The 15761-nt window shown below is 41.7% G+C and overlaps 2 protein-coding genes across 3 annotated transcripts in view; one reads left to right on the top strand and one right to left on the bottom strand.

The window, feature by feature from the left end:
* The window catches only part of LOC139777074 (uncharacterized), a 60714-nt gene that overhangs the window by 5567 nt on the left and 39386 nt on the right, over nt 1-15761 (bottom strand). The window lies entirely within an intron of this gene.
* LOC139777069 (sorting nexin-8) lies at nt 340-14319 on the top strand. 2 transcript variants are annotated; one of them, XM_071714265.1, is made up of 9 exons: nt 340-705; nt 2064-2191; nt 8452-8584; nt 10791-10981; nt 11149-11266; nt 11447-11906; nt 12178-12370; nt 12660-12848; nt 13143-14319. In XM_071714265.1, the coding sequence occupies exons 1-9, from the start codon at nt 681-683 to the stop codon at nt 13224-13226; spliced, it is 1521 nt and encodes a 506-aa protein (XP_071570366.1). In that variant the 5' UTR covers nt 340-680; the 3' UTR covers nt 13227-14319. The 2 variants fall into 2 exon arrangements, with proteins under 2 accessions (XP_071570366.1, XP_071570365.1); XM_071714264.1 differs by having other exon boundaries at nt 344-705; nt 12154-12370.

Below are 15761 nucleotides of genomic sequence, written 5' to 3'. Positions count from 1 at the left end.
TCGACAGATTTATTAATTTTATTCATACCAATAATTTTTATACTTTTAAAGAATTTTTCGACTTAAGAAAATAAAAATAAACGCATCTGTTGAATTACTGTCATCATCGTCGTAAAAAATTGCCGCTTCCTGATTAAAAGAGCAAAAGAAAAATAAGGAAGATTTGCAAATTGAACGTATGCTGATGTACGCATTTCTTTCGCGACTCCGATGCATAAACATCGCAGCGTGCTCCAGCGAGAGTCCAGCTCGGTAATCACCACTTCACGCGGACTCCGCGGCGAGACGCCGCGATCGCCCGAGCACGAGAGCACGAGGACGAGGATCGGCGTTCCGCGGCGCGGCGTCCCGTGTCCCGTCCCGTCGTCAGTCTTCCGCCGCGCGGCGACAGCGTGTGTTGTCTGGGTATTTTACGCGCGCCGTCACCGTTGTCGTTGACGTGTCGCAACGTCGTACGTTCGCGAGTGCCGCGAGTGCGCGAAAGATCGTTCGCGCTCGTGCGACCGGAACGGGAACTCCAATTTCAACGCTCGCGCCGCGGTGCCGTCAACCGTCGATCGACTCACCGACGACGGCTGACTATCTTTTTTTCTCTCTCTCTCTCTCTCTCTCTCTCTCTCCTTCTCTCTTTCTCTCTGCATCGCCGATCCGCCGCACGAATGATCCACGGATGATCCAACATGGCGTCGACCGATCTGTCGTTCGGTAAATGATGAGCCTCTTCGAGAACTCCGTAACAGTCTCCGTGACAAGGTCTCCCGCGAGGTCAACCGGTTCTCTCGTCGGCCGATCCGTCGTCGGCCGTCGCGTCGTCGCGCTGCCTCGCGAAAACGCGGTCGCTCCCTTCTCTCTCTGTCCTTCCCCCCCGGATGTCCCGATCTCCTTATCAATGCGAGCGCAATGAGAATACGGGACGTCGGGCGGACGTCTCTCGTTTGCCTTCCGCTCGCCCGCGAACGAGCCCCGCGACCCGCGACCCGCGACCCGCGACCGGGAGATGCAGCTTCCTCTCTTTTTCCTTCGCCCGCTTTTTTTTTTCGCTCGTAGGCTCGCGTGTCCGGGACGATAATCAGCTGATCGCGTATGCGTGGCCGGCGGCCACGACGACGATAACGGTAACGACCGTCGCGATGTTTGGTACCGTCTGATTTCCGTGCCGTTAATAAACTTCACGCGGGCAAGATTCGCCGAGTTTGGATTTCGCGTGCACGCGTTTCCCCCGCGCGAACGCGAATCGATTAAATCGGAATATTATCGAAACGCGCTCAGGCGTTAAAAGGAAACTAAGGTACGATTTTAGCGTGCCTGTGTTAACGCGGAGCTAATGACGCATATAAGATGTTTCATAATCGCTCTGGAGATGACTTCACCTTGGGTCTTTATTGGATGCTCTTCGTTTTTGCATGACATGAAACTTGGTTGGAAAACATAGCAAATTTATTGAATAGCATTTCACTATACTTGACGTTGGATTTATCAAAATCGTTGCCCTCAAAATTCTAACAATTCTATATATTATAATTATATATCGAATTATACGAAGATCGATTCGACGATGAATCGGCCTGCAAAGTTTCGCGCGAGTCTTGCAAAAGATTTCGCGCGGTTGCGCAGGTTTTAACGTAATCCGAGCGCGAATTTGGCGCGATAGAGAACGACGTTGGGACACCCTGAGGAAAATCCAGCGCGGTAGATTTCCGTAAGGAGCGATTTCTCGTAAGAAACTCGGAGAAAGTCACTCGGGTTCCCTTTAACAAAAGCACGCTCGTTCGCGGGACGGCCGACCGGGCCGACCCGATACGAACGCATGCACGTACTCCGGCATTTCGTCACGCGCGACCGACGAGAGCGGTCGCGGATAGAGCGCGAGCGTACGCCGCGCGCTAGGAACGCCGCTCTCGAAGGCCTCGTTATAGCCGTCGAGCGAGCCGAGCCGAGCGAGCGAACGACGCCGACGGTAGGATTCCGTCCGGGGAGACCTGTCTGTCTCTTTTTCTCTTTATCTCTCTCTTTCGTTTCTCTCTGTTTTTTTCTCTCACGTTTCTCTCCCGCACGAATCCCAGGCTCTATACCGGCGTTCTACAGAGAAGTCTACGAGAAGGTCTGCTCGCCCACCAGCGGAAACGTGAAGCTCGAGGTGTTCAGGTCCCTGCTCGTCAAGTCGCAGCTAAGCGGTTCCATCGTCAATCAGGTACGGCCCTTCCGCGTCTCGTTTCCGAATAATTTATCTATTTATCCTACTTCATTTTGTTAAGGGTTATTTTTAATTGGTCGGATAATGAAAATTCTTTCGCGCTTCCGATTGTTGTCAGTTTGAAATATTGGAACATAACACTAATACAATCTGGATGATGATGCAAAGAATGATCGTCGATTACATTTAGTGTAATTTATAAATCATGAATATATAATTCTCTTAGACGCAAAGTAAACTCCACTTCTCACAAACTTCTTAATCTTACACACGAAGCACGCGATTAGTTTGTAATTTCACCAATTACTCCGCTTTTTATTTTATGGAGTTAATCAATTTGGCTTCCGAGAAGCTCGTACAAGGCTTGGTTCTTTACCAATCACGAGATGAAGATGTCATTTATTTCCTTATCTCGCGAATCCATCGAGAAGTAAATGGCGAAGAGAGAGCTGAATAAGGGAGGAAGGAGGCGTTCCGTTGGACTGTTACAAAGAAATGCCTTTACACTGTGGAGTAAATCCGATAGCGAGTTTAAAACGCGGCGGGCGTACTCTCACGGGTTTCAGTTTCTAATGTGTCGCACGACCTTTCCCAAGAGGAATTTACTTGTGTTATGTTTGTATTTCTATTGCGACCGCAAAACATTTGTACATACCGAGATTTATATTTTGCATATACCGAGAGATGATACTCTGTGAAGCCTTCATATCTGTACTTTGATGCCCTATGTTGATTTTGATTGTCATATCAAATAAACGAAAAGTCTTAATTAATTCAAGAGGATATTACTTAAATCTCTTAACACGTTTTCAACTGCAGGCCTAATATAATTAATAGGGTTTCTGCTGCTACTATCGATTGGAGCTATCACTATTGGAGTCTATTAATTGGCAATAAATATTTTCGTTATTCTTATCATTCTACTATTTATCAGAATATATGTATATTTCCTCATTTCCTGATTTTGTTCGAAAAACATTCGCAATAATACGTCGGTCAGCAAATACGAGTTTATTGTATGCGAACAATAAATAAAATATCAGCTGTCGAAAATCAGCCTTTGATTAACAATTGCCATATTAAATAAACAAACAGTCTTAATTTGAGATGGATATTATTTTAATTCCTTAACACACCAGAACTATCAAAATAATCGACGATTGATCGCAAACGCGATCAGGCTCGCTCTCGCATGACGAAGATTTTCTCCGGCGACTTTTCATCGTTCTCATCGCGCACGACGAACAAGAAAATTTAATCCGACCATCTTTACGCGACTTTCTATTCGGAGATAATCAGCCAATTTGGCTAAATATATGCCAGAGTTCGCGAGCATAATAATGCAAACCGAGCACTTATCAGGCAGGGATAAGGTAATCGCAAAATGGAAAACGTCATTTGTATCACAATTATGTACGTATCAGGAAACGCGATGCTTATACATCAGCTTTGAATGTGACGTCGGGAGCGATGAAGAAATTCGCGCGAACGAATCGTCGCTTATTCGAGCGACGCCGGCTCGGAAATGATAGTTTGAGTCGATCTGCATAATCCGGCTCTCTGTAATCCCGTTAAAGCGCCTAACGTTTTCCTTCTCACCTTTTTTCTTTTCGTGATTTACGTCGCGGAGAAAATCGACGTGTCCAAGAACGCGTGGACCTCATTGCGACTGACAGGATAATTTGCTGGATCAACGACGAAGCGCTTCTCGTGTTACCGATGCCGTGTTATGCGTTTCGGTCGCGGCGCGTTCATTCTTTCGAGGAAAATCTCCATGACCGTGCGTGTCATTTAATGGAGATAACGCCGATGATGCCAATTGCTATTTCTAAGCATTACTGGTGTTGATGGTATTTCACTCTTATCTAATATATGCGCGCATATTATTAAATCTGAAATCGCGTCTCTCAAGGCGGCAGGAAATTCCAATAAACTGACTGATTTCTTCTAAGTATTTTTCTTTCATATTTATTACTCATTCGTATCGTTTCACGCAATGTTACCGCTACTTGCGGTTTCGTTCCAGTGCGTCATCCAGTTTCACTAAACTAATATATTTTCAGATTCGAAGCATCTGAAGCGTACGAACGATTGTATTTAATATTTTCGCGGCGATCGAAAGAAATATATCCTTCAGGCAGTTATTTTTCTAATTCTTACGTTACGTAATTTCGCCCTGATGATGCGAACCGGTTGTACCGGTGCGTCCACATCGTTATCTCACGTCGCAATTCGGGAGGTTCATCCTGTTCCGTCTCCGTTCATTTTTTACAAAAGTCGTTGTTGACGGTGCCAATTATGTGGCGAGTGTACCCCTAAAAACCGATTAAAATATTCCAGGCGCCGCGCCGTATCGGCGGAGTCTTATCATCTTTAACAACACACCCGTCGATGATAGCGCGCATGGACGCCCCTTCATAATGATGCAAGATTATGTGACAGGGTCAATTGTACCGTCGTGTGCACTCTGCCGCTCGCAACAACGTCACAGACGCGTTCCAGCATGTTCGCGAATGGCCTACTCACCTTTTATTCATCCGTCTGCATAGTGCACTCAGAATTCCGGCGTGCAGATTTCACGGAAAGTTCCTGAGTCTTGGAAAGTTACCGTGTTAACAACATTAGTTCTCGGAAGAACACCGGCTTCGCGCGAAACGAAAATACGGACGTCTAGTTTCTATCGTATAAAGCGTTAGTGATAAATTTCTGATGAACTTGAAAAATGAATAATTCATTCAATTTAAGAATAAGTTTAGGTCGTTTTTATGCCATGCAAATGTGTAACGGAGCAATATTTTTTAATCCACCAGCATTGCATAATTTTCTGAATTTAAGTCGCATTTTAAACTTTCATTAACATAACTTGCTTGAAACTGCGTAAAAAAGATTTAATTATATTTGTATCATCCACTTATATCTTTCCGGAGTTTATATATTTACTCATCTGAATGTAAAATTGCTGCGCTAAATTTCATCGAATTAAAATTTCACGATATATAAATATTTTGCCGAAATGTTAGCTCACTAATATTTTTAGATGTATATGGTAGCCTCGAGAAATTTTATAACGCGTTTTGAGAACCTGTTTTGTAAAGGTTCTCGCGAAAAAGTCAGTATAGCTATGCGACACCCAGAAATGTCACGTCGCATCACGACGTCACTCGCCGTGTCCGTCTCTCATTCATTGTGCTAACAACACAATCAAAATAGCATTACGCAGGGCCGCGCCGAGGTGTTCCGTTATCGCACAAGTAGAATAATAATCCTTCCTACAGCTACAGCTACAGGTTGTCTCAAAAGTTATAACGCAAATTTTTAAGGCAATGATATGTTATTAAAATTAAAATCATAAATATCAATGCTGTCGGCCTAATAAACTCGGCAGATTAACGCTTTAGAAGAGAGACAAATGTATACCAATCTCTTTTTACGATAATAATTTGAAACCGTTATCATCGTAAAATTTGTGAAACTTTTTATATAATTTATGTTTATAGAACAGATGTAATATTTTATCTTTTTATTATTCTGCGATTTTCAACGTAATGCAATTTTTTATTATTGTATGGATTATTTTATTACTTAAATATTGTTGGCCACTGTAAGATCTTAGAATAAATTTCTTAGAATAGAGTACATTATTATGCGTTTGTATCGAAAAAGACAGACTGAATTATTCCGTAATATTGCTAAAAAATGTCAAAATAGCGCAGAATGTATGAAGAATTTCTACGATACTTTTCCCATTTTACATGGAAAGTTCCAGGCTTTTGCGAAGATGATTTACTCCGAAGCTGTATAATTTTACGCTGCCTCTCAATTAAGTGCGGATGAATTAACGTACTTACACCTGATACTTCCGCACGTACCTATACTTTAATATCCAATTCCCTATGTTGATGCACGCTGAAAACAAGTGCGGCGCGCAACAGCAGCCGGTACGTTTTAACGCGGATCGTCTTCCTGCTAGGTGAAATCGTTTGATTGCCGTCTTCCGCATTGGCACGCAATGTATGGTGCTCTTATATTGAAAACCGCTCGCCGTTAAAACCGCCGAAACGAACGTCTTCCGTTTCTCCACAATACACGTTATTTCGGTTAACGTGTCTCTCGTGTTTTCCACGACTGACAATCTCACAATTTCCGATTGATCGCTAATCAATAAACAATTTTTCACTTATCAGTCGAACATACGGATAATTGTCTCCCTCGCGTCGAGCAGTTTTGCGAGCATAAATGTCTAAACGAGACGCGTGTCGGACATGTGTGATGGTTTCGATTGTGTTGCCGTCGTATTACAACTCGCGACGGGATGTTTGAGCATCGTCTTTACAGATTACATGCCTCGGGTACGCAAATGGGAGATGATGATGAGTTGCGCCGGTCGATTCAGTGGCTGCGCATAATTATCTCGCGTAGAGATGTTGCGTGACGGCGAGCACACACGATCTCTCGTTACACAGAGCCTCGTTCACGTGCGTTCCTTTCATAGATGTCACATTCGCCGTTGTATTCGTGCGGTTGCATCGAACTGTTATTGACACGAATGTCAGCGCACTCCCACGTCCTCGAGAGCACCCTCGTCTCCCTTCTAAAAATATCCCCTGCGGAACGCGCAAAGTGTTTTTTTTTTTTAATCAATATATCACATTGTAGTGGCATTAACCGACGCTGATTAGATATGATTCGCGAACGCCTGTCGGACACTTGTAACGGGTTACGCAATCTGGTGATTTATTACGCAAAAAAATTCGTTCGACGATATACGAGCGTTGTTATTCTTTCTTTCTCCTGGATCTTATCATATCGCTATTACGATAACAATGAAATCGTTCTTGCGCTTAGCATTCCAAAGCGTCTCGCACACGAGATAAGACCCTGCGATATCGCTCCTCTCTCACCTGTCTCCATCTCTTTCCGCCATATAAACCTGTTTACGTGGCGTATTAAAACGAATTTGCGTACATTCCGCACACCTGTACGCACGTTGAAGATCAAATACGTGATCTTCTTTCCTCGTTCTCTCGCTCTCTCTCCTTCGCATCTCTCCATGAATGTATACTCTTGTCCTTTCTCTTCGCCGAGGCTCCTCCCGGTGAATGCCTTCGCTCGTGCCTCTTCTCACCGATGTCCCTGTCTCTCCCGATCTTCTTCCTCGTTATTTACGAGTTCTGTCATATTCTTCCGGTGAGCGCAACACGCACTAGTGCGTGCATGACTCTTGCGCCCGTGCGACGCGAAACGATTCGTGTCTTCGCCAATTCCCGTTGTTTACTCGCGATTCGCACACGTATCCAGAATAGGGAATCTATTATTGTCTCAGGCTTTCCTCCCGGCTTGAACTTGATTGGCGATTAAGGTTTAACGACACTCGAGAGAGCAGCGAGAAAGCGAGGGTGCCCGCAGTGGCGTAGACAACGGTTTGCCCTTTTCGAAAACAATTATATATATACTTTCTATCTCGTATCTTTTTTTCCTCTCGCAAAGCGCCAGTCGTTTCACGGTAAATATATTTCTCGTTGAAAGTATGAGCGATATAAAGTCACGTATATTAAATTTTATTGTTATTTATTATTTATGAAAGATCTACAATAATTTTTATTATTTTATTATAATTTATTATTAAAAGACGTTTATAGCTCTAGAGATATAAAAACTAACTGTGAGCATTGCCGCGTCTCTTCAAATTACAAGAGAAGGGAGTGGGGCACGGTGCTTTTCTTTCTTTACATTTACGCCTCTGAATGCACTTTTGTATTCAGCGTGAGTTCACGTGCACTCGTGTCCTCCGTTCGTTGCGGTTTCTTTGAGTACAGACGAGCGAGGGACCGAGGGGGGAGAAGCCAGGGTTTTATGCTGGTGATAAAGGGAGAAGGGGCAACACAGGGGACATCGTGGAGGAGAGACGCGTGAGCGAGGATGGAAGTAGAAGCGAAATGGCGCGGTAAGGTAGAAAAATCCTCGGAATGCAGTTACTTTCATTTACGGCCTAATCCTTAGGCTTCCCTCACAGAGTTCGCCGTTGTGTCGTTACTCAGACACGAAGTCCATTGTGTATATACGATCGCTGACGCTTTCTCGGGAGCCGTGTATCTTCCTTTTTTATCGCTATACTTTTTATCACTTGCCTGTAAATTTTGAGAGGACACTCGCTCGTATTTCTACTAAATGTTTTGTTTATTTATCTCTAACAATAAGAGTCAGGTATATGTGCTCGAAGCGATCTTTTAAAAAATTCTTCCTCTATTCTTCCTTAGATATGGAAGCTGGTGGACAGCAAGACGGGTTATCTTACGAGAAGCGGACTGTACAAGGGTCTCGCTCTCGTCGCCTTCGCTCAACAAGGAAAGCAACCGAGCGACAAGCTACTGGAAAACTCCGAATCCCAAGGTTAGTCAAATTTAAATTACTACCCTTTTCGATTTGTTAACAGTTAAAATATTAGGCATGTAAGTCCCTAAATAAAGAATGTCAAAATGTTTAGTTAGGTGAGTACACTATTTTGTCAATAATCTGCCAAAAAAGTTTTATGAACAAGAATAGCCTTAAATAATGTTTTATGAAACGAAAGCGGATGTAAATTTTGGAATTTCAAAAAAATTTTATTTTTAAGAATGCGTTTTTATCAAAAAGTCTTTTTTTTTTAATAATAAAGTAGAGGCTTTACTTGATTATTTTCGCTACAGTTTTGTGTAATAAAAAATTTGAACGACGATAATTATAATTGATGAAATTATCAAATCGCACAAAGGCATCAAACTCGACGTAAAGCGCGGATAATAAAGCATTCGCGTTGAACTCGCCTCGGTATTTTTTTACAGCGGCTCTCTTACGGTATCTATTTTATCTCTTTTAGCTTAAGTAATTTGCTTCACAAACAAGAGAAGCTATATACACACAACAAGACTTCCGTTAACACAGTCCGTATATAGATTGCGATGAAAGTAGGTCTTGAATAAGTCTATTATCGGACAGGTGTTTGGATAATGCGCGTATGTGCTTCGGCAGCATATCAAGAAACCTGTAGGCGTTACCGGAGTCGTTGACCAGCAAAATCATTGCCGTTTTGCTTATCGCTAGAAAGCTACATGTTGTCGCGACTCAAAGAAAATTGCGCTGCAACTTTGAAATACTATTGTATTTACCATTTTGCTACGTAACGTGTATATTGTGTTTTTTATCTCTCAATTTACTTATCAATAATTGTTTATTTGTTAAAGTAATGATTTTTATCACTCTCTATACACTTGTTATGTGTAAGTTAATATTACATTGTTTTCGCATGTTCCTCTGTATCAATGTAATATTAGATTAATTCTCACTAACATTCGTCCCCCAACATTTATTTAAAAAAGGATTGTTTTATAAGAATTAACGTTATCATAGATTAGATTTTTGCTGGAATCGCGTATTCAGATCTTTCGAGGAATTCTTACATTTTTCACGCTCGACAAAGGATTATAATAACATAATAACATGTAACGGCTTAGTGCGAAAATAACTTTGTGACCTTAATAACTTCTTGTTTTGAAGCCGCACGACGTGATCATTCTCATTATACAACGTTGAATTATAAATGCACGGAACGAAGACGGCTTTATGAAAGTCGAGTCGTGAATGGTAAAACTGTGGGAACATAAGCGCGTAGTCAAGGTATCGCGAGGTCAGGAGACTCGTTCGTTATCGAGGTTGCGTCGACGATGATTATTTGCCATAATAACGCCGCGAGATCTCGCTCGTCTCAGAATAATATCGGCGAAATAGAAAACATCGGAAAGAATACGAAGAGAAAACGCGCTCTTCTCTTCTTTCTTTTTTGGACGATTGACGAATTCATTGCCGCAACTTCGTTTTTATTTGTCAACCGAAATAGTGTAACGGAACCGCAAAAATAGACGGATCTGACTCGACGGTATCGAGGGCGAAAGAATTGTTGAATTACCGGATCTAGCGTTTTATTCTATTCGTGCACGACAATGACAGGAACAACGAAAGAAACTAGGACACTTGCAGTATTTAAAAAAGAGCATTTAAAACGAAATGAACGAAAATATTGATAAGACGAAATACATGCTTCTGATGAAAGCGTATATGCTTTTCGATTCGTTTTATATATTGAACTTTTGCTTAATTAAATCTTTAACGAATTTCATTTTCACAAAAAGCGCAATTAACGAGAGGAATAAAGATATTAACATTAAGACAAAAATAAATACTCCTGAGAAAATATGACTTTCGATTTGTTTCATATATATCAAACTTTTCCTTAATTAAGTTACTTTTAATCAATTTTTCTTAAATTATAAGCATATAAAGTGAAATATATTTCAATTATATATTTATCGTGAATTATGAAAATTAGGAAAGATTTGAAAAATACGCGGAGAGATTAATTTGAAAAAGGGGCCATGTCCTCGAAGCTCAGAAACGTTTCGTACTGTCGTACTGGAGAGGAGCTTAATTTGAATTTAATGTATGTCAATCAAATTCTATTGCTACTAAGTAATTGTACTGTCGTCTCCGCTAAATACGGCTGGTCAGCAGCTGTCAGAAAACACTGTGTGTCCTTCACTCGAGAGGATCTTCTTATTCGCAGAATTACCCGTCCCCGCTCTGGGAGATCTGTCGGAAGTGACGCTTCTGGCGCAGAGGCTGCACCGGGGCAATCCCGCAAAGCTGAGTCACACTTACTCGGACATCTGTAATCTGGACACTATCGAGGTCAACCTCGTTCCCGAGAAGAAGGGCATTTTCCTGAAGCACGTGGAGTACCAAGTCGCCAGCAAGGTATTACCGGAGCTCGCGTTTCCGTTCGTAGAAGCATGAAACGACGTAGCGCTATTATTTAGATTGCTTTAATAAAAGCTTATCTAGATTCTATCGTAGCGAATAAGAGAATTACACCGTAACGAAGAGAACGAGAGCTCATATGGATAAATTTCATATTTTTTCAGAGGTTTAATTCCGTGGTCTACAGGCGTTACAATGATTTCGTATCGTTATACGACCTCCTTCTAGCTCGGTTTCCCTACAGATTGATCCCCAAGTTACCACCGAAGAAAATCGTAGGAGGTAAACACGCATGCATATACATACATAATTGTTAATCGAGAAGAGTTACATAATTTCGTAGTTAATTAGAAAATAAACAATCGTATGTATTATCAATTGTAACATTATCGCAATGCTATAACGTTACAATTGACAATGAACGAGAAATTCATTTTTTTGTTTCATTTCGTCCCGTTGCAGCGGACTCACAATTTCTCGAAGAGAGGCGGCGCTCTCTCCTGCGGTTTCTCACGCTGATCGCTCGCCACCCGGTGGTAAGCGACGATCCGATCGTACAATTTTTCTTCACGTACACCGGCGACGAGACGCAGCATAAGATCCGCGAGGTATTCAGGCGCGTGCCCGATGAATTTGCCACGTCCGAGCTGTCATCGAAGGCGAAAGAGCTGATGCCGCCCGAGACGCTGACCGAGTTCGCGAACAGCCGCGATCAGATACGCGTGATACTCCTCGGGATCTCCCGGCTGAAGCACATCGCCGACAGCCTGGCGATCAGGTCGCATAATTACGCGGTGGATATGGCTGAGCTCGGCAATCAGCTGAGCACTTTGGCCGCGGAACAGCACGGCACCGGCACCTGGCTCACCGGCTGTTCCAGCCTTTGGCAAGACATGAAGAAGGGCTTTCACGTAATCTCGAAGTAAGGGTCCAATATCGATAAGGAAAGTGCGATTGAGATTTCGCATTGTTGTCGTATTACGTAATCGTTGTTTTTTCTTCGCTCTAAGAATTAGGTATCGATAACGAAGGTGCTTGAGATCTCACGTTGTCGCCGTGTGATACACGATACAATCGTTCCCTACATTCTCGGCTTTTATACTTTAGAGGAATTTAATTTTTAAGCTTTCGCGATTGCTTTTAAATATATGATAAACGGAAAATTTTAGAGAGTTCAACCTGCTGTCGACCAGAGCCCTTCAACAAGCGGTCAGAGAGGAGACCATGGTCTGCGAGAGGCTGAATCTCCTGCTCGACATTTTAGTCGCGCACAGGATGCTGTGCGAGAGACACGAGCGAGGCGTCAGCACCGATCATCAACGCGCCCTGTCTACGATGCTGTCTCTCAAGAAGCGGCAAATGCAAGGCGTTATTCGCGGCACCGACGTACGTGCCTACTTAAGATTTATTAGCCAGTAAACCATGACTCTCCCGCGCTCATCGCGCAGGCTATAATCGACGCGGTAATGTAATTGGCAATCGCGTTGTCGCAATTGTATAATTACTCGTTGAGTTTGAGGCAGTATAATCTGAGAAATCGCGGAGACTCGCCGTTGTAAAGAGTAAGCGTAACTTCCTGCGGCCTTACGCAATCCGTCATAGTTTGCGAACACGCGGCGCACGCACGCTCATTTCGAGAAGAGTGCACGCGATTTTATCGTATACATATGTCCAGGCCGACACCGTCGAGTACCTCGAGAATAAGATGGTCTCCCAGGAATCCGTGATCGCCAACGTCGAACTGAGGAACTGTTTCTCGCTGCTCTGTCTGCACATGGAGACCCAGCTCGTTCACGCGCATCTAGAGATACTCGCCACCGTGCTGCAGAGTCTCGTGAGCGTGCAGATTCGCGGGCATTCCGAGGTAAATATCCACCAGTCGTCGACAACTCAAATATTATATTATTTGCTAATTAACAAGTGTGTTCATTTTGCAAACGAACCGAAGAGGTCTCGGTGAGTTGTCACACAATATTTTTTAATATTTATATCCGAGAACTTTCTTCTTTATTTTCTTTTTATACAGCTCTACTATGTTTATTGCGCTGTATTGTTTCCAGCTACATACGTGTTAAGCAATTATCTTTAGTATCAGAGCACACACACATACATTATCGGATTTGCGATGGAAATTGCTGATGCAAACGTTTGTTTACAGTTGGCTGAAGTGTGGAAGCTAATCGAACCGACGATTACAAAGTGTTTGCCCGAGAAGTTAGCAAGCGGGTCCAATGGAGGATAGCACCGGAGTAGCGAAGTTTCGTATATGCCCCGACAGATCATAGCGTTGCCAAATAATTGATAACCGAAACTTGTACACAATTCCCGGTAAACATGACAATACGGTTGTCGAAGACAGGAAGAAGAAAGACGTGCAAAATCTCGAGTCGTTCCACATTAACTACATAGATTCTATATTTATCTACATATAGATTCTATATCTGTCTGATTATATAGATTCTTGCAACATTTGTATATCCTTTGATTATCAAATGATTAAAATATCACGTATAGTATTTAACCGGAGATATTCATCTTTTATTATATGATGATAAGAATCTCGAATATGTATAGCGCGTTCAAGTTTTAAACATTCCCTGTTGTGTACTTAATATATTTTATGGACCAGCGAACGTAATTTCTAATTCCCTAATAATTGTTAAATCGCTATGTACATAAGAATTTATAGGTTGTATATACGCGTGTCGTATCGATGCGTGAAGAGTGCCTAAGCGATTGTAAATATATACATATATAACTCGAATATTTTTCAAGAGAATTTATATTCATTTTGTGTGTACACGTGAATAATCTGAGAAGTTTTTATGTGTGCCACGTTGATCGTGGATACTCTCCATGCATTACGTATATTAGACTGTCTCAGGATTATCATTATTTCAGTGATTCGAGTGAATTTTATTTTAAGGTAAATGTACCAATGCCTGGACACGTACCTATGTCTGGACATTTTTATCATTTTAGCCCTTAAATAAGTTATAACACGAATCAAAGATAAACATATTTTTCTTGTATTATATTTTTATCTTTGATTTTAATTCGAGATATACTTATTTAAAAATTAAAATAATAAAGGTGTCCAAACATAGGTCTTAAGTGTCCCGGCATTGGTACATTTACTTTAATTTACGTTTATGATCTAATTACCGAGACATTTGACATAAAAATTCTCAAGTCCAATGTCCAATCAAGTTTTCTAAAGAAGGAGAACTTAAAGTTATCAAGTATTCATAAATCGACGATAGTTCCGAGACGTCTTGCATGATACTCATGTTTATAACATAACGGTGATGAAATATATTGTTATTATAAAAACACGTTTTTATTTTTCTTCTATAAATGAAAATCTATAGATCAAATTTTAGCGTAGTGATTATCTCGACGAATATTTCATATGTAAATATTTATTGGCGACAAAAGATCGGAAGTAATGCGCTTTTATCGACGAAGTCATGTTATCATATAGCGGTGCCTTATAATAAATTCATATTGCCCAAAATGCTGAAGGCAAACACAGTATATTTTTCCATAGTTTATTTATACGAATACGCGATTGCCACAACGTTACATGGCTTGAATTCAAAACAGTGGATTTGCGAGATGCGTTTCGTTTTCGGAGGTAACGTAGCCCGCTGTAGTAACTTGAAGCGCAACGTCACAGATGTCGGCACGAGGATCTCATCTCAAGATTTTGGTGAACATTATTTAAAGATTTCGATGAATGCGCATTTTATGTTAATTGATGCGCTTGATCTCATATAAAATCTTACAATTAAAGAAAAAAACCAGCATAAAATTTCATGCAATTTTACTCGACGTAGCTCTTGTTCTTCGCGCTCGATTTATATTACGGAAGGGCACGTGTTACGTTAAGGCACCGCGAAACGTTAATTATTGCTAGATCGTCAGAGTGGCAATTTGTAAGGACTGACGACACACGGAACTAGCGGCGCCGTTCCTCGTAAACGGGGCCGACCAAATGAGTCGTATCCGCATGCACATCAATTCGAAATAAGGTCCTTAAAAGCTTCATCGAGCATCCTCGCTCGTTGTCTAGCGCGACGGACAGCGGCCGTGTAATGCTCTTTGAACGTCCAGCATTTTAGATTAAAGGCGGTTAACCGACCCTTTCTCTTCCACGTATCCCGGACCGTCGAGAGAATAACGTGTTCGAGTTTCACCCGGGTGGAAGTAACGTTCGTCCCCGACATTTCTTCGCGAAACGACTTGTGTGTCAGAGGCTTCGCGTAACACAAGTTGATTCACATCGAACGGATATCCAAGTACCTCAAATTGTCTCCTACAAAAAAAAAAAAAAAAAAATAAAAGATGCGTCGAATTAAAATATTTCCTTACAAGCAGCCTTGTAAATCCTTTTTTCCCTTTATAATAGATATATGTTTAAAATTCCAAAATTATGTAACACGAATGAAATTAATATTATTACATAATGACGATTTGTGTAATTCTTTGATAGTAACTCTATTTACCCACAAAATTTTCGCCGAGCGTAATTACCAAATCTTTTTTCCCTTCAAGATATAAGCATCTTTTTAAAATTTCAAAATGACACGACGTTAATAAATAATTAATATTATTATATAGCGACGATCCGTGTAATATTTCAATAATAACTCTATTAGTCCGCAAAAATCACTCGTTTTGACAGAACGTAATTAGCGTTGCGATTCGACATTGATTGGCAGCCGCAACGCGATCCTCGACCGGTTCTCCGTCGCGCTCAGAAAAACCCTCCGAC

The sequence above is a fragment of the Temnothorax nylanderi genome, unplaced genomic scaffold (genome assembly GCF_030848795.1).
Source record: "Temnothorax nylanderi isolate EJ_2023f unplaced genomic scaffold, tnyl_v1.0 TNYL_tig0137_pilon, whole genome shotgun sequence".
Classification (NCBI taxonomy): Eukaryota; Metazoa; Arthropoda; class Insecta; order Hymenoptera; family Formicidae; genus Temnothorax; species Temnothorax nylanderi.
This window is presented reverse-complemented; position numbering and strand designations above follow the sequence as displayed.

Bases quoted from the DNA above. Each gene is read 5' to 3' on its own strand.
- LOC139777069 (XM_071714264.1), top strand. From the start codon at position 681: ATGGCGTCGACCGATCTGTCGTTCG. The intron at 8,585-10,790 runs GTTAGTCAAATT...TCTTATTCGCAG, and splicing joins GGAAAACTCCGAATCCCAAG to AATTACCCGTCCCCGCTCTG. The intron at 12,849-13,142 runs GTAAATATCCAC...GTTTGTTTACAG, and splicing joins AGATTCGCGGGCATTCCGAG to TTGGCTGAAGTGTGGAAGCT.